Genomic DNA, 20,233 nt, shown 5'->3' on the forward strand with positions numbered 1-20,233 from the left:
GTGTAATGTATTTTATTTAATTAATCTGGGCTAGAATAAAGTTTAATGTATTTTATTTAATGATTCTGATCTATAATAAAGTTTAATGTATTTTATTTAATGATTCCGATCTAATAATAAACTTTATTGTACTTTAATTCATTAATCTGATCTAGAATAAAGTTTAATGTATTTTATTTAATGATTCTGATCTAATAATAAAGTTTAATGTATCTTAATTAATTAATCTGATCTAGAATTAAGTTTATGTATTTGCATTTGAGTAATCTGATCCAGAATAAAGTTTATGTATTTGTATTTGATTAATCTGATCTAGAATTAAGTTTGATGTATTTTATTTAATGATTCTGATCTAATAATAAAGTTTAATGTAGTTTAATTAATTAATCTGATCGAGAATAAAGTTTAATGTATTTTATTTAATGATTCTGATCTAATAATAAAGTTGAATGTAGTTTGATTCATTAATCTGATCTGGAATTAAGTTTATGTATTTGTATTTGATTAATCTGATCTAGAATAAAGTGTATGTATTTGTATTTGATTAACTTGATCTAGAATTAAATTTGATGTATTTTTATTTAATGATTCTGATCTAATAATAATGTTTAATGTAGTTGAATTCATTAATCTGATCTAGAATAAAGTTGAATGTATTTTATTTAATGATTCTGACCTAATAATAAAGTTTAATGTAGTTTAATTCATTAATCTGATCTAGAATAAAGTTGAATGTATTTTATTTAATTAATCTGATCTAGAATAAAGTTTAATGAACTTTAATTAATTGATCTGATGAGTTTTTAAATAATGTCAGGTAAAAATGTGAAGCCTGTTGTGCCGTTACAATGACGTCACTGTGATCAATAATCAATAATCGGGTCAGGTGTCTGGTTTCTCCGGGGGGGCGGGGACAGCTCGGTGGGGCGGTGATGAAGAGGAGGAGCAGCTGGTCCTGGTTCAGTCTGTCGCAACGTTTTCTTCTTTTCTTTGTTTCAGGAGAAGTTCTGATGGACGAGCTGCGACCCGGATCAGACCCGGACTAGAACCGGACTAGACCTGGATCAGACCCGGATCAACGGCGGAGGACCAGCAGGACCCGAACCAGAACCTGGACCTGCAGCGGATCAGAGGGATCCGAATCATGGGTCTGTAGGACGGAAACTTTGTGGAAACTTTTCTGTTTGTCTCCATGGAGACGGAAAGTTTTCCCGCCAGATGATCTGATCGCGGATCGATATTTATTGATATTTGTTGATCGGGATGGCCGAGCTGCTGCTGCTGCTTCTCGCGCTCTGCAGCTGCGGACACGCCAAGAGCGCGTTCCCGCAGCGACCCTCCTACAGCCTTTACGCCAACGGGCACGCGCACGGAGCGCGCGCTGCCAGTAGACACAGGTAGGCTGACACGTGCACGGAAATCCTGATGATGATGATGGTGATGATAAAGGCGGATGAGGTGACCTCATTACTGAGGAGTGTGTGTGTGTGTGTGTGTGTGGGGCAGATGTTTTATTGTGATAGGGTGGACAGGAAGAATCAGGAGGTTGTTGGCTCTGCAGGTTACTGTGGTGACAGAGCTCTCAGTGATGCTGTCAGTCTTATTACACACACACACACACACACACACACACACATGCTGCAGGCTTTGCTCTCTGATAGAATTTGATTGACATATGGCTCATCCAATCAGCTGCAGGTATATTATTTTTTTCAGATGTTTCAGTGAAACCACAGCTGAACTTCAGTGGCTTATAGTTCAGTCCGTGTTTAAAGAACTCACAGCCTCAGATTTAATATGGGACCGGGTTCTCTGGTCTCTCAGATCTTCCTGTACTTCCTGTAGTCCTTCCGAGACCACCTTCAACCACTCGCAGCCATCATGCTCAATGCCGAGCCCAACAGTCCACATGATGTTCCACCTGAGGAAGGTGAATGTTCTAAAGAACACGTGTTCTCTGAGACCTGGGGAAGGTAAATGTTCTAAAGAACATGTATATTCTCTGAGACTTGAGGAAGGTGAACGTTCTCCTAAAGAACATGTGTTCTCTGAGACCTGGGGAAGGTGAATGTTCTCCTAAAGAACATGTTTGTTCTCTGAGACTTGAGGAAGGTGAATGTTCTGAAGAACACATGTGTTCTCTGAGACCTGGGGAAGATGAATGTTCTCCTAAAGAACATGTGTGTTCTCTGAGACTTGAGGAAGGTGAATGTTCTCCTAAAGAACATGTGTCTTCTCTGAGACCTGGGGAAGGTGAATGTTCTAAAGAACACGTGTGTTCTCTGAGACTTTAGGAAGGTGAACGTTCTCCTAAAGAACACAAGTGTTCTCTGAGACTTGAGGAAGGTGAATGTTCTCCTAAAAAACATGTGTTTTCTCTGAGACGTGGGGAAGGTCAATGTTCTCTTAAAGAACACGTGTGTTCTCTGAGACCTGAGGACGGTGAATGTTCTAAAGAACACGTGTGTTCTCTGAGACCATGTGTGAGAACATGTGTGTTCTTTGATACCTGAGGAAGGTGAATGTTCTCCTAAAGAACACGTGTGTTCTCTCAGACATGGGGAAGGTCAATGTTCTCTTAAAGAACATGTGTGTTCTCTCAGTTGAGGAAGGTGAATGTTCTCCTTAAGAACATGTGTGTTCTCTGAGACCTGGAGAAGGTGAACATTCTCCTAAAGAACATGTATGTTCTCTCAGTTGAGGAAGGTGAATGTTCTCCTTAAGAACATGTGTGTTCTCTGAGACCTGGAGAAGGTGAATGTTCTCCTAAAGAACATGTGTGTTCTCTGAGACTTGAGGAAGGTGAATATTCTCCTAAAGAACGCGTGTGTTCTCTGAGACCTGGGGATGGTGAACGTTCTCCTAAAGAACATGTGTGTTCTCTTAGAACGTTCCCCTGATGTCAGGTCACATGATGTCTGCTGGATAAAAAGTCTGGAAACTGTAAAACTTCTTGACTTCCTGCTGATCGTCATGCTTAGAAATTTTATTCAGAAGTGAACTTTGTTCAGAGATTATCATCTACATTCTATCTCTCTGTCTGTCTGTCTATTTGCTATATATCCATCCATCCATCCATCCATCCATCCATCCATCTATTAAACTGTGTCAAGAAAAACTGAATGTGGTTCCACACACACGTTTGGCAGTAAGCAGCTGTGATGTCATGAGCAGCGAATTGAAACAAACGCCCTGATGACTCATTTCCTGTAGAGAGAGTGACATCACTGTGTGTGTGTGTGTGTGTGTGTGTGTGTGTGTGTGTGTGTGTGCGTGCGTGCGTGCGTGTGTGTGTGTGTGTGTGTGTGTGTGTGTGTGTGTGTGTGTGTGTGTATGTGTGCGTGTGGACTCTAAATGTCCTCTGTCTGTCTCCTGGACTCTAAATGTCCTCTGTCTGTCTCTGCCGTAACTTAAATTCCTGCCTGTTTTTTGTTTTTCTGAATTCCAGAAAAAAAAAAACACAATTGAATTTAAACACAAAGAGACACTTTGTCTCCTGCTGATCTAACATGGATGCCACAAACACACTAATCATCACACCCACACTGATGACATCAGCACCATGTGCTGAACACAAACACACACACACACACACACACAATCACTCAGATGATCTGCATGATGTCAGATAAACTTTGTATCAGACATCTAGAAACTATTTTGACAGTGAAAACAGTATTTATATTCAGATATAAACTGTAATAAACATCTATTAATAGTTTATGTGTGTATTATATCAGTATATATTTTTTATTTCCGTGTGCAGATGCAGCGTTCAGGTTTTCATCTGATGGTTTTGCAGTTTTATCTTCATATGTTTTCAATCAGGTGACATAGCCGCAGAGTCACCACAGACTTCAAAATAAAACCAATTTAACTTCAGAATAAAACAATTTAACTCTGGGAGGAAAAGGTGGAGATCAGCTGTTTGCTGCTTTTACACTGAGGTTAAATTCTGTTTGTTTTTTAATGGTCAGTGAATAATAATACACATTTTTTAGACTTACACACGAAAACATCTGCACATGCTCAGTTGTGACCTGAAGCGACCCAAACAGATGTTTGACGTTAAAGTGTCGGAGCTGCAGCGGAGAGAGTCCTTCACTTTCAGTTTGTCAACTACTAGAGAGAAAGTGTTGAGATGAACTGAGGCAACATGTTGAAGTGATGTCTGAGATCATGTGATTTTCATTCTAATTTGTTTTTCAGTGAAGATCCACATTAACGTTTCTGTGGTGAGCATGCAGCCGGCTGATTGGTCGAATCTGAAAAGAAACCAGATCGTCTTCTTTTAATCAGTCTGACCTCGTTGTTACTGATCACATGATCAATAACCCTCTGCGCTCCAATAAACCCTGTTTTACCTCTGTGTGTGTGTGTGTGTGTGTGTGTGTGTGTGTGTGTGTGTGTGTGTGTGAATCAGGAACTGGTGTGCGTTTGTGGTGACGAAGACGGTGAGCTGTGTGGTCGAGGACGGAGTGGAAACCTATGTGAAGCCTGATTATCATCCCTGCAGCTGGGGGAGTGGACAGTGCAGCAGAGTGGTGCTGTGAGTAGACATACACACACACACACACAAACACACACTGTGGCTGGTCTGTGATTCTCAGCGTGACCGTGAGTCCATGAGGACTGGGGGTCCTCCATTATTCTGGACCTGTTTCCTTGCTCTGTGTTGGCTGGAGGCCTGGTGTTCTTTGGTTCTGAGGAGATGAAACAGAACTCGTTCTGTCCTCTCGGTCCTCTCAGTCTTCAGTTGTCTTGTCGTGTCTCTGCAGCTACCGGAGCTACATGAGGCCACGGTACAAAGTGGCCTACAAACTGGTCACGGAGATGGATTGGAAGTGTTGCCATGGTTACAGTGGAGCTGACTGCAGCGATGGTCCGGCTGGAGGAACCCAGATCTCCACCGGCAGACCTCAGCCCAGACCGGGACCCGGAGGAGAGACGAGCTATGGACAGGGGGGAGGACAGAGTGGAGGACACGGCGGTGAGTGGTTTCTCATTTCTTTAGTGAACACTTTTGAACAAACACCTGTAGAAAGACCTACAAAATAAAAGCTCTTTGCTGTGACTGGCTGAGCCTGAATAAGTCCAACACTTTCACTGGTTCCTCTTCTTATCCATCAGTGTTTCCAGTTTAACCAGCACGGTGCTGATGGAGACCCTTGATCAATAGATCCAGATCCATAGACGTTTTCACATTACAGTACATTATTGTAGCTGTATGTCGGACGTGTCCGTGTGACCATAAAAGCCTCTGTGATTGGAGCTCTGAAGTCGCTGCTTCCTTTTCTTCCAGGACGGTTAGAGAACGAGAAGATGAGGCAGCTGGAGGAGAAGATCCAGAGTTTGACCAAAAACCTTCAGGACCTCCAGTCCACCCTAAACACCATGAACGAAAACTTTCAACAGGAGGTCAACAAACCGGGCTTCAGCGGCGGAGGAAGAGGAGGAGGTTCATCTTCAGGTGGAAGGAACCCTGCTGATGCAGCTCAGCCGGAGATTAAAGAGACAATTCACAGCATTCAGACCAAACTGGACCAGCTTGACAATCGCACACAGGTCAGTCACTGTTTTCTACTAGAGGGGTGGAGCCCAAGACCAATTATTCATTTGAATTGGTAGTTACCTCGTAGTCAGAGCAGTTAAAGCCTGTCATGATGTAGAACCAGAAGGATTGGTTCCTCAGCTGGGGGGGCACCATCAGGTGGTTTACCCACTTCTTCTTCTTCTTCTCTGTTTGTCTCACTGCCAGCAGGCAGAGACAGTTGACGAGGAAAAACTGTAGCTGAAATTAGAGATGGTCCGATCAGTTTTTTTGGGACCGATACCGATCACCTAAAGCCTCACCGATCCGATTACTGATCAGAACCGATCGATCACGTGGGATGATATTAATATTTATATTTTACTCTTGTTTCCCCCCATGAATCATCATCTTTCATTTATGTTAACCTTGTAATCATTTCTTTACTAGATACTACTAGGTTACCTAGATTGACCTTTATTTATTGCATAGCAGTAACTTTAATATTCCTTCAAAGCAGCAGTGGCACTGTGGAAAACAATATGCCAACATGGCCTCTATAGGGCAGTCAAGAACAGGCAAGAGCTTCATGTTGAAAGTTCATTTATTGATACTATCCATTTTAAATGGCTCTATTGTTGCCTATATCGTATCAACTAAAATTCAAATAAAAATTGAGCCTATTTAACAGGCTAAACAAACTCAAAATGCCAGTCTGAACATTGGTGGCATTATGTCACATTGAACTACTGTACAGTGTAACATATTATTATTGCTCACTCTCACACTAACATTTCTCTAAATGTCTAAACGCTTGCATAAATTGCAGCTAGCGTGTGTGACAGCGGACTCACTCACTTAGATAAAGTTCCATATGGCAGACATGTTGTGGGTGTGTGTAGGTGCATGCAGGCTGTGTGACCACAACACAACACTTCTTCTTCTTCGTTTTAAAGCGGCAGCGTTTTGGCGCACTACCGTCACCTTTGGATCCGGAATGTATATTACACCATAACAAACACTTGTAAAGCGCATGTACGTATCATGCGATCGGATCGGTGATTTTAACCTTTCATCAGATTTTTCGATCTATCTTTTTCTTATCATATTGGTCCGATCCGATCAGTTGCCGATCGATCGGCGTCATCCCTAGCTGAAATGTCTCTGCTCCAACAGGCCCACGATAAAACCCTGGTGAGCATCAACAACCACCTGGTCAATGGGAAAGGGAACGACCTGGACGGAGGTCTGCCCGGAGGAGGAGCGAGTGGAGGCCGGCTGAACTCGCTGAAGGAGGAGATCCTGAGGGAGCTGGAGAGGAGGGTGTCGTTGTCCTGCTCCTCCTGTCAGGTATTATATTATATCTTGTCAGGTGTAATGAGCCATTGATCCCTCTGAAACTCTGACTGAAGTAGAAATGAAATGACACACAAACAGCGTCACTGAAGGAAAACACATTTGTGAGTCGTAATGCGGTTCATTGTGTGTTTTCAGGCTGGTGTGGAGGATCTGCGCAGAGAGCAGCAGCAGGACAGAGAGAGAATTCGAGCTCTGGAGAAGCAGCTTAATGCCGTTGATGTTCGGTATCGGCAGGGTGTGGACGGGCTGCGGCGGGATCAGACACGTTTGCAAGGATGCTGCGACTCCGTCAACGACCTCCAGAAGCGCATCACTGACGCTGAGCGCAAGATCAGCTCAGCCTCCGAAAACTTTGATGTTCTGCAGAACCGTCTAGACGAGGAGCTCAGCAGAGGAGGCGGCAGCAACAACAATGGCGGTTTCATAGGAGGAGGATTCGGTGGTGGCGGTGGAACTGAGGGAGGTGGGAGGGTCACCGTGGTGACGGAGGACCGGCTGAAGGACATCGAGCGTAGGATCAACAACACCGTGCAGCTGACCGAGCAGAGCTGCTCATACCTGGAGAACGACCTGAAGGACTACTTTCACAGAGAACTGGGGGACCTGAGGACGGTGTTCCTGGACCGGTTCGATGATCAGGCCTTCAGAATAGCAGACGTGGAGCTGGACTTGGGACTGGTGAAGGACAGGGTCCGGGACCACCCCGGCAGGCTGTCGAAGCTGGAAAACAACACGTTACACATCAGCCGGAGTCTGGAGGAGTGCGGCTGCGGAGGGTCTAAAGGAGGAGGAGGAAGAGGAGCTGGTGACCGCGGAGATGGAGGAGGAAGGTGGGGAGCAGGTGGAAATGGAGGAGGAGTTAAGGGAGGAGGTGCAGGAGGAGGACTCTCTGGGACGGGAGGAGAAAGAGAAAGTACAACAGAGAAATCTCTGGAGTGGAGAGTGGTCGCTAACGAAGATAAGATTCAACACTTCAACACTCGACTCAAAGACCTGTCGGTGTCTGGAGACTCTCTGAACGACAAGGTGAGACAGATCTTTAACCCTCTAGAGTCCATGAAACCACCTGCACATTACTTCTTCATGACGTGAAGACATAAAAATGAAGCAACATTGAGTCTTGCCATCAGCTTCCCTCTAAAGTTCTGGCTTGAAACTCCATGCCAGATTTTTTTTGATGATATTTGGCCAAGTAACACCAGAGATAATGTCAAATATATTTAGTATAAAATATTGAACTAGAGATTATCCTAATTTTACCTGTTATATGTTATATTTGCAACCTGTATTCATATTTGCATATTTAAAATTCTGGGTTTTGAATCATAATTTTCAAGATCAGATTTTATGTTTTCCTTAGTTTCTTTTGGGTTCAAAATGTTGATCAAGTAAGTCAAAGTTAAAAATTAATTATCAGGACATATAGAGGAGGTAGCGCTGAAAAAACTGATACCAACATGGCATGGTAAAGATTTTTTAACAGATTTTTTAAAGAACATAATAGCCAGAGATTTCAGAGGGTTAAATGACAACTGAAGTCAACTCACAGTGTCATATTCTGACCCATTTCCTGTCATCTTTTGTTGATATTTGTATGACAGAATTAGAATGATGATCAGCTGTCTTTACCCTTGGTCATATCTCACACCACAGTCTTTGCTGTTTTCACACTTTAACACCCAGCGGTTGTTGCTAGGCAGCAGAAAGTGTCCAAATGTTTATCAGAAGTATATTGAATAATATGATTTCATTTACATTAAATCCACAAAACAGAGAAAGATTAAATAAATTCAGTGTCATTAAATTAGTTGAATGGTTTAGAATTATTCACTCTATAAATAGACTTCATGCAATAGATATTCAAACAGCATGCATTCAAAACACACAGAGTCTAATTGTTAATGTGTGTGTGTGTGTGTGTGTGTTAACTGACATTATGTTACTAACCAGCCCCTTGTGTCCATCTGCGACCATGAGAGGCAAATATAAATAATATGAATATATAAAGTCAGCTCCTGTTATTAAATGTTGTAATCTAATAATTTATGAATCACTAATCCTATCCACATTCATCATGTTGTGTGTAGAAGGCAAACATAGTTTCCTCCTTTGATACAACTGGCAAAGCTTTAAACAATAATGCAATATTTGCATTTGTTGTTCATATTAATTCATATAATTCAGCCATATTAACTCATTCACTCCTACAGGCAATTTAGAGTCACCAATTAAACCTAAGTGCATGTTTTTGGACTGTGGGAGGAAGCTGGAGAACTCGGTGAGAACCCACGCTGACACAGGGAGAACATGCAAACTCCACACAGAAGAGCCGCAGTGCTAACCACTAGACCACCGTGTAGCCCTGTTCATATTAATTGATAATATATTTATCTGAAAAGAAGCCACTATAATAAATAATAAATAGCCTACTATCATAAATTGGACTTTGATGTAGCATCTTCTTGAGGTTCTGTCTGAGTTCACAGTAAAAAACACTTTTCAAATGTTAAATGAGCCGAAATGAAACTTCAGGTTGATGTCTGGCTCTTCATGCTGAGTATGAGAATACACGCGCACACACACACACACACACACGTCTGGTCTTTAAGGTTTTTAAATTCCCAGCTTAAGGTAGAGGGATGAAAAGAGTCCATCTATTAAATCTAATATAAAGTCATATCCTATCCTACTGGATGCACTTCATATTATTATTATTATTATTATTATTATTATTATTACCATTTAAAGTTTTCAGGTCTGTGAGAGAACTCAGATGAAACTGATTCATATTTATTATGTTCCTGTTGGGTATGATGTGTATGAATATGAAGGTTGTGGACCTGAGCCACGACGTCCGTAAGATCAAGGCTCTGACCGGGGACCACGGCGAACACTTTAACCGGATCGTGACCGAGGTGGAGATGCTGGGACATGACTGTGAGCTGTGCGTGAAGGTGGAGGATGAGCTGCAGAAGCTGAAGAATCATTCCCAGGATTCACTGGGGCGCATGCAGAGCCACATCAACAGACTCCAAATCAGACAGGACTCAGGCAGAGACGGCTGCTTACAGATGTGTTCGCAGCTGGAGGACGAAGTCCGCCTGCTGCGAGACGATGTCAGGAGGTGCAGCGGCCAATGTAAGACCAGCCCCGACACGCCCACAGGTCAGATCAACCAATCACACGATCGCTCACTAAACCCCACCCCAGAGTTCCTGTTGCTAACCATTTAACACTAACAGTGAAGAACAAAATGATATTCATTTAATAATACAAATAAAACAAGTGTGTCTGTCCGTCTATTAATTTAGACCCTTGGTGTCTAAACGTGACATTCTAAAGGGAACATTTTCATCCATTCTTAAGCCGTCAGTTATTTTTAAATTCAGAACAAAATCTGTGTAACAAATGAACTTCATGTTCTCCAGTCATGTTTTCAACCTTTAGACCAGGGATGGGCAACTGGAGGCCCGGGGGCTGCAGATGGCCCGCACCGTCACTTGAAGTGCCCTCATGCATTTGAGCATGAAATCCTAAAAGTGCAGTGTAAAAATGCACAAAACTACTTCTTGCAATTAACCCTCTGGAGTCTCCCAAAGCTCCAAATCATGACTTCTTCATCACATCCAGACTAGAAAACAAAGCAGCGTGGAGCCCTACTGTAAATTTACCTCTAAAGTTCTGGCTGTAAACTCCATGAGGCCAGTTTCAGTTTGATGATGATATACCAAGTAAAACTGGAGACAAGCTCAAATATATTTAGTATAAAATGATAGAACTGGATGGAACCCTCTTATATGTTATATTTGACACCTTTGTTCACATTTGCAACATGTAAAATTCTTTATTGAGCATGATAGTGTTTTGAAAGTTTAAAAAAAAAAAAGATTCAAAATCACATTTTATGTTGGACTAAAGGACTAAAAAATACACAAAATGACTAAAAAAAGACACAAATTGACTAAAAAAAAACATAAAATGACCAAAAAAGACACAAAATAACTAAAAACAAACAAAACAAAAAAATCACAGTAGGTGGTTATTTTTTATTTGCTTCAAACCTTTTTGTATTCCTATTTATACTGTTATACATGCATTTGAGCATGAAATATGTTAAGTTACTGCAATGTAAACATTTAAAATTGCAGTTTCATCATATCTGGTTAAGTGCACGGTCCTATATGTGGCCATGTGGTAGTGTCCATGAAAAATTGTGGCCCCCTCCAGCATTTAAGTTGCCCATCCCTTTTTTAGACACTTTAAATATGTTTGTTACTGTGTGACAATAATGATTATTTGGCAAGGCAAGGCAAGGCAAGGCAAGTTTATTTGTATAGCACAATTCAACACAAGGTAATTCAAATTGCTTTACATAAACATTAAAAACAGCAAGACACAATTGAAAACAGTAAAAATAGTCAATTAAAACAGGGAAATAGAAATGAAAATACAAATAAGATAAAAATAAGCAGGATAAGAAAATAGATAAAATAATAAAAAAGCACAAGTCAAACATTGCGTAGTTAAAACGTAAGGGCAGTAGAGTAGAGCAGATAAGTGTTAAAGTTAAGAGTAACTTCTATCTGCTGTTGACCTGCTGTCTACCCCTACAGACCCCCTGTGTCCCAACTAAAAATACAGTAAAAAGGAGCAGTGGAGTGGAAGATAATTACAGTTGTCCCCCGTCAGGTGGTGTTCCCGGTGGTCCCGGTGGGCGTGGTCCTGGGTTGGATGCTGAGAAGCCTTTAGATGGCCACAGTGTGATTGGAGGTTCCAACAACAACCAGCTGAAGACGCTGCAGGGTGAATTATCTGAGGTCATCCTCACCTTCAGCTCCATCAACGACACGCTTAAGGGGCTCGAACACACGGTGCAGAAACACGGCAGTGTCATCACAGACTTGGGTGAGCCCGGCTCAGTGACACGGCGCTCTGCAGTTATTCCTACCTGTGTTGGCTAATGTTCGTTCTTTGATAACTCGCAGGAAACACAAAGGACAAGATCATCTCTGAACTGGACAAAATCCAGCAGGAGGTGACGGAGCACATGGAGGAGAGCCGCGACCGCCTGGACAGAATGGACCAGGACGTCCGGCGGTACGAGAGCACGCTCCTGGTGGAGATGGGAGACTGTAAGAGGTCTGGAGATGGTCTGGAGAAGAGACTGTCCAAGCTGGAGGGAGTCTGTGGAAGGCTGGACGGGGTCTCTGACTCCATCCTCAAGATCAAAGAAGGTACTGTTCATTTTGAAGAAAAATGCCCTAGCAAACCTTTCAGATTTTCATATTGGACACACATTGGATCCACTGTGGGAGGGTAAAAATAGCTTCAGTAACATGTGTCGTAGAACCTGATAATGTCATAAATTCCCGATAATGTAATAACCCCGATAATGTAATAAAGTGCATTTCCCAATAATGTAATACCCTTTTTACCAATAATGTAATACAGTATAACATTAATGGAAGGTTTTTGATCAAATCAAAGATGGCAGACAATCCAATATGGCCGAAAACCCCCATTGAGGATGCATTGAGCTCAGATTGGCCCAAGGGTTCCAGTAATACATCCTTTGTGAAAAACGGATGAACGGGTCAAAAGTTAATAAACATTCAACTTTGACCTGCTGGTGGCGCTAGAGCTCTTGAGCTAGAGTTGCCTACACAGTATCACCACTTGAACCCAAGTAATGGAATAACCTCCCATTAATGTTATACTTTATTACATTGTTGGGAAATGCACTTTATTACATTATCGGGAAGTTATTACATGATCTGGTTTTATTACATTTTCAATGGACTCAAGTGCAGATTTTTTTTTTTTACATTATCGGGGTTATTACATTATCAGAATTTATTACATTATCAGGTTCTACATGTGTGTTGCTCACGTACACTTCAACAGTATCTGAGAGGAAAAGCATTTAAAAGTTCAACGAGCCGAACCAACTCCAAAGATCCAGCAGAGCTTAGTCTCCTGATGTGGTAACTCTGACAGAAAGGCATTCTGGGACTTGTAGTTAACTTTTCTTATGTGTTTTTCAGGATTGAACCAACACGTATCCAGTTTGTGGACTTGTGTCTCTGGTCTGAATGAGTCGGTCGTCCATCATGGAGGAATCATGGACTTCATTCAGAAGAGTCAGGATGATGTCTACAGCAGGATGAAGAACCTGAACTCGAGCCTGAACCAGGTCCTCAAAGACCTGCAGGGTTCCTCTGAGCGGGATCTGATCGGTAAGCTGGTTCTATTCTTTTTATGCTGATTCTAAACAGCTGTCTGAACACAGAGCAGTTCCTCAGGGGTTAAAATTAAGTTCAAATCCTCTTTTGTTTTGCAGATCATCAGAAGCTGCTTCTCGTACTTTATTTCTTTCTCAAGTCAAACATCAAATTCATGTTGTTGTCAGCAATGTTTGATGAATTTAATTATTACGTTAATAGCAAAGTTACTGTTATTGATAATATCAATGAAGGTACAAACAGTGAATGTTTCTGAAGAAACAGAGAAAAACTATCAAATGTTACGTGAAGCTTTTTAAATACCTGAAAAATCTAAAGATGAACGTGTCTTTATTTTGTAGGCAGCAAGTTCTTTCTTTACTCACTAATGTCTGTTTCATTAACAAGTTAAATGTTAAATAATCTGAAAATTAGCCAGTTCATCAATTACTTGATTTATTTGATAGTCAAGTTTAGGTTGAGCTAAAACAGAAAAACAAACCCATAACCTGCTGACACAGCATAAACTGTAGTAACAAACAGAAGGAATGATGTGGAACCATTAAACCTAAGACACACTTAATACTTAATATATAATACTAAGAGTTTTCACATACAACGTGTCAGGAGGTGTTTATGGTCGGTTAACATCTATTACCTTATTCCACAGGTCTGCCTGGACCCCCAGGACCCCAGGGAGAGAGAGGCTTTAACGGGCTGCGAGGGCCTGGTGGACCTCCTGGACCTCCTGGACGCCGAGGGGAAAGTGGAGTACGAGGTCTGCCCGGTACGACAGATACTTCATTATTATTATTATTATTTTATTCTATAGATCCTGATATTATGGAGCTGAAACCGATTGATGAGAGATTAGCCACCACAATAACAATAAATACTGTAATAATGATGGAGATATGGCCAATAGTAATAGTAATAGTAGCAGTGGAAGTTATATAATAATAATAATAATAATAATAATAATAACAAAGATAGCTGTAACCAAAGCAGTAAATGATAAAAGTAGCAGTGAATATAAAAGAAGATAATAATAATAATAGATCACAGCCTGATCCACGATCCGAAACCAACCTGGACAGCCTGTGTTCTCATAGGGTCGTATGGGGCCATGAGTTCTTTAAGATATGATGGTGTCTGACCGTTAGGGGCTTTGTAAGTGAGGAGAAGGATTTTAAATTCTGGATTTCACAGGAGCAGGAGAAATATGATCTCTTTTCCTGGTTCTGGAGCAGAACTTATAATGTAATAATCATCTCTATAAATAAAGATAAGTATATTATTATTATAATGTAGCAGCTGAATGTTTCCTGTTGCCATTATTATGAGCCCAAAGAGATCATTGGCAGTGTAAAATCACTTCTAACAGCTGCTCTGGTTTTTTTACAGGTCCTAAAGGTGAAACAGGTACGGAATCAGGATCCACAGGCTCAGAACATTTCCGACAGTCTCCATAATATCAGAATGAGACATGAGCAAGAACTCTCAACTCCAAATACACCACAAAGGATTATAACACTATTCTGCTAAATACTTACAGATATAATTAACTAGAGCACTGGATTTTTTTACTCTGTATTTGTTGATCCGACCAGCGACACAAAAACTATGACACAAAACAAAATAATAACATGACATGAAACAAAATAAAAACCAATAAACTGCAGCATCTTTTATTTCTGCAACATTTCACTTGTTGCAGGTTAAACATGACTTAAAATAATAAATATATATACATAAGATAAATTAAACTGTTACAGAATGTACAGCAGATACGCAATAGATATAATTAATAATAAATAATAAAACAGATCAGAAAGTCCATTCACACACACACACACACACACACAGATCCTGTCATCATCAGTGATTATATTTATTATATTACTGACTGTACGCTGTGTTTTAGGTGTTATAATCTATAACTATAGTATATAATCAGTTATTATGACATACTGACTGTATGCTGTGTTTCAGGTGTTATAATCTATAAATATAGTCTATAATCAGTTATTATGATATACTGACAGTACGCTGTGTTTCAGGTGTTATAATCTATAACTATAGTCTATAATCAGTTATTATGATATACTGACTGTACGCTGTGTTTCAGGTGTTATAATCTATAACTATAGTCTATAATCAGTTATTATGATATACTGACTGTACGCTGTGTTTCAGGTGTTCCTGGTGCTGATGCTCATGTACCCAGACTGTCCTTCTCTGCTGCTCTCACTGTTCCCATGGAGAGAGCTGGAACCATCGTCTTTGACAAGGCCTTTGTCAACGAAGGGGAATTCTATGATCCGAGAACAGGTAAACATTAAGCCCTTTACACATGAATACAGGAGCGGGAGATGTACTGATGTGTAATGAGCTGTGGGGGGTGCTGTGGCTCAGCTGGTAGAGCGGTGGAACTGATCTGAAGGTCGTGGCTCGATCCCTGACTGTAGCAGCCTACATGTCAGAGGTCACTGGCCCTCATTTATCAAACGAGCGTAGAAACCAGCGCAGATCTGAGTGTATATTTGGTCTTACGACAGGGTCCAGGTGTGATTTATCAAGCGATCGTATCTCTCCAATCACAGAATGAGAATGATGGGCTGTTGATAAATGTGGCGGCTCGAAACAATCGCCATTTAAATGTCACGCCCTAATATATATAATATATACCTGATTCAGATGGCTCACCTCCAGAGTTTACGACACCGAAGGATGCAATACGGCCAAAAAGAGTTTTTTTTTACCCCCCTAAAGTCAACTCTATTAGCAAAGTGTGCCGTTAAAAATAACAACAGGGGCAATTTAGACATATTACAGAAATACGCAGCAACAGAGGTTTATGAAATAAAAGTTCTTATAGTTATAAACTCAAACAAGTTCAGTGAATATTTTACATTTGGAGCACAGACTTAAAAGTTTCCACAGCTTTTTGGTTGAAGGAGGTAAACAATGTTTTAAAGTAAGTTTTAATCCAAAAGAAGAGGAATTCCTCAGAGTCAGAAAGTGAAACGCTGACGTCCAACAGCTGCAACACAACAAACTGGTTTTGTTTGGCAGCATACAAAGTGAAAAGGCAGGAAATCAGTGGTGCTGTCAGCAGAGTAGCAGTGGAGCATTCAACTCCCTGCGAGATTTGAGTAATTAATTTATACATTGTGATATATAAAGCCTAATAATCTATATAATATCCAAATATTGCTATTATTATGATAGAGATATATTATTCACCTCTTTACATTTACTAAGAATGATGTCCTAGTCAGAGGAGCGTGTGGCAGCGATGATTGGAAATGTTTCTATTCGGGCAGCACCGCTGGTGAAGGAGACGCTGACGCTCCGGTGTCCAGCAGGATGATAATAATAATAATAATAATAATAATAATAATAACGGTAAACAGCAGAAGACAAGAACATTTAATAGCCTCGGCTCGTATTCTGTTTAAAGAATTTCACGGTCGCAGGGTGTATTTATTTTTGCATTATGTTTTAATGATAAATGATGGAGCCTAAACATGTTTTGCTTTGTCACTATTAAAAATCAAACCACCACAGAGTTTTATCAGCTCCAGACATCGATACTATAGTCTAAGATCAATTCTCAGACTCAGACGTGTGGACTTCATGCTGACTCAGATTTGCGTACACGAGCTGAGAGCAGACTGAGATCTGATCGTATCCTCCGCTCACGTCCACATTGATAAATGCCGAGGCTGGCGTAGAAATTATCTTACGCCCACTTTATGCTCACTTTCTGTCGTATGCTCGTTTGGTAAATGAGGGCCACTGAGTGTAGATTCTCTCAGGTGTATTCTTTTCCTGGTGTAAATGTTTTAAGGTGTGCAGGTGTGTCATTGTTAATGTTTTTGACGCTGACGTTTCCAGGTGTTGGTCACACACTGAATCAATCTGTCCCCTTCAGGTATTTTCACTGCCCCCGTCGATGGACATTACTTCTTCAGTGCCATTCTGACCGGCCATAGGAACGAGAAGATCGAGGCGGTGCTGTCGAAGTCGAACTACGGCATGGCCCGGGTGGACTCTGGAGGCTACCAACCCGAAGGCCTGGAGAACAACCCGGTGGCAGAGGCTAAAGCCACTCCAGGATCTCTGGCCGTCTTTAACATCATCCTGCCGCTGCAGACTCGGGACACGGTGTGCATCGACCTGGTGATGGGGAAACTGGCCCACTCTGTGGAGCCACTCACCATCTTCAACGGCATGCTGCTGTATGAAGACATGTGACGGGTTCGTGAAACAACACGGTTAAGATTCACGACAAACCGACAGGAGGCTGCCCTGTAAAGTATGATGTCACTTCCTGGCTCCAGAGTGACCCTAAACTGATGACAGGATGTTTGATGTGAACCTTCAGCCCTGATTCCATATTCTAACAGATCATGTGGTTTTATTTTATTATTCTCAAGATGTCACATGTGTGATGTGGTCAGATGAAGAACTCTAAGGACGGATGTCCCTGTGAAAAGGATCACTCCTAAAGATGTTCAGATCTGTGAGTCAGCCGATCAGACGTTGTGTGACTTTAAATAGGAAAAGAAATAGCTTTCTAAAAGCAGAATATGTTTTCTGTTTGATTTTATGACTCAGATGAGTTCACACTGTGAACCTTTTACATTAAGCTGCAGCTTTTCTTCTTTATTGGTGTTGTTTAAGTATATAAGCCATTTACACATAATTTTCACATTTTGACGGACAAAACTTTAAAAGACAAGACTGGACAAACATTTTCTAACTGTCAACAAATGTCAGATAAATATCCACATCCTTTACTTTAGCACAATGTAAACAGCACGTTGTTCTTTTAATGTAAGGAAAAATATTACGTTTTATCAACAAAATGTAATAAATAATGATATTCAATGTGAAAGATCTGTGGCACATGAAAGAAGATATATCAAGTTTTGTTAGGAGATGCATTCACTGCTGGTTCGAGTCTGAACATAAATTTAAAAAAAAATCAGTATCACAAGAGTTATAGTTTTAACTATAATATGTATATATATATTTTTTATTTTTTTTTAAAGCAGCTGAGAATGAAGGACACACAGATGTTTCATCTGTTATTATAAGACAACTGCCTGAGATAAGAATCAGTCAACATGATGTCTGATATTTATAAAACATGTTCAGTGACTCTGATGTCAACAGTTTATTCTCCGACAGTCTTTTGCTACAGTTTTCATGTAAACCAGTTTTTACACTTCACATATTTGTAATGATAAATAATTTTCACTGTCATTAAAGTAAACACGAGTCAAACTCAGGATGTTCAATAATCTGTGCTGTTTGTTCTTCTTCTTGAAATCATTTAGTTTGACATTTTAACCGCTCCTCCACCACATCGTGCCATGTGGATGTCCTCTTTGCCCAGTTCCAGAAGAGGAATTTTATAATGTTGTACATTTTTAAGTAAAATGCAAAATGCACAACACTTTGAGAGCTAAATGTGAGCAAACACCTCACATAACGTTTTTCACAGTCCGGAGATACTGATAATAGAATCTTGGCTAAGGGGGTCCGGGGGCATGCCCCCCCTTGAGATAAAAAGCCCAAATTTGGTGCCTCTCACAGATTCTAATGCCACTATTCCATCATACACATCTTAATCATTGCATATTTTAATGAATTATTGTAAAGGACAATAAGGGTTCTTGTATGTTTTATTTAAAGCATCTTATTTTGACAGTCTTCTTCTTGTAAATTCTGTGGTGGATTCTGTTAACTCTCTCTCTCTCTCTCTCTCTCTCTCTCTCTCTTTCTCTCTCTCTCTCCCCCTCTTTTGAAAGCTGTATGTGTTTAGCGACAGGAAGTATTCTTCACAGTTTAGCTTTATGTGTATAAAACAACTCTTATTGTTAGCTAATGTTAGCTTGCGGCTAACGAACGGCCTAATGCAGCAGTGTGTTTGTATCTTAACCCCCAGACAGGTTGAGTATTTAGCTCGGCTCACGCACATGGAGAGAGCATGTGGGGACGGGACTGATACAGACAAGTAGGCATGTTTCTCTATCGTGCTGGAGTTGTTTTGAAGCGGAGACGTAGGGAGAGCAGCTCAGTATATTTAGTGTGTGAATGCGTGCATGTCTCGGAAGTGGATGTAGAGGTGGGGGGCAGGGTTTTGACTGATTGACTGGTGACAGCCACTCTGCTGAGCAATGGCAATACTACGCAAAATAACTTTATATCATGGAAAGTGTAGAAATACTTTGAGTAGCTTGAAATGTGACGTTAGCGCAGCACATGACGGATTAGACTAGGTACTTAATAGGAAACCCTGTAATATCTTACTAATATATTTCTTGTGTGGTCTTCCACATAACTAAGACTGAGAGAAATGTAAAAACATGGGTCATGGGACACACATGAGGATCCTGATACTTTCTCTGGCTGTATCAATGTCATGGAAGGATCCAAACGGCTGAATCTGAAGGATGCTATGTCATCAAGAGCTGAAGGACTGTCCCAATGTCCAGTATCCTCCAGAGGATTGTCTCAATGTCCAGTATCCTCCAGAGGATTGTCCCAATGTTCAGGATCCTCTGTAGGACTGAGTACTTCTTTTGGATGCTTGTGTGTACCCTCCGCGCGCCCTGTGTACCCATAAAGCCTTGCGCACACTGATCTACCCGGAGATTTAGAAATGTTGAGCGAAAAAACAGCGACGCTGCCAGTGCAACATGAATATGAATATATAATTTTCAGTTTACACTGAATATTTGTTATCACATAACTTACAGAACTTGTGTTCAAAGTCAAGCTGTCAGGATCCTAGTGTTTCTCCCTGTTTTCCCTCCCCTTTTGTGGGCGTATGTCTTGTCTTGGTTTCCATGGCTGTGTCCCAAAGTCAAGGAAGGATGCTCAAACGGCTGGATTTGAAGGACACTACGTCATCGACATCCGCCGAAGGACTGTCCCAATGTCGAGGATGCTCCGGAGGACAGAGTCCTTCTTTTGCCCAAATTCCGAGGATGCATGTGTGTATCCTCCGTGCGCTCCGACTACCCATAAAGCATTGCGCACACCGGTCTACCGGGAGATTTAAAAATGGCGAGCGTAGAAACAGCGACGCCGGCGGCGCAATATGCAT

The 20,233-nt window shown here is 41.1% G+C and overlaps 1 protein-coding gene across 1 annotated transcript; it reads left to right on the top strand.

The window, feature by feature from the left end:
- Nucleotides 1-978: 978 nt before the first annotated feature.
- LOC131991948 (EMILIN-1-A-like) lies at nt 979-18,420 on the top strand. The gene is made up of 14 exons (XM_059357259.1): nt 979-1,397; nt 4,424-4,549; nt 4,779-4,990; nt 5,303-5,565; nt 6,707-6,880; nt 7,025-7,915; nt 9,721-10,054; nt 11,579-11,794; nt 11,875-12,123; nt 12,934-13,125; nt 13,781-13,897; nt 14,515-14,532; nt 15,307-15,441; nt 17,048-18,420. Exons 1-14 carry the CDS (start codon nt 1,264-1,266, stop codon nt 17,368-17,370), a joined length of 3,384 nt encoding a protein of 1,127 aa, XP_059213242.1. The 5' UTR covers nt 979-1,263; the 3' UTR covers nt 17,371-18,420.
- Nucleotides 18,421-20,233: the final 1,813 nt, after the last annotated feature.

Source organism: Centropristis striata, chromosome 2 (assembly GCF_030273125.1).
Source record: "Centropristis striata isolate RG_2023a ecotype Rhode Island chromosome 2, C.striata_1.0, whole genome shotgun sequence".
In the NCBI taxonomy this organism is placed as follows: Eukaryota; Metazoa; Chordata; class Actinopteri; order Perciformes; family Serranidae; genus Centropristis; species Centropristis striata.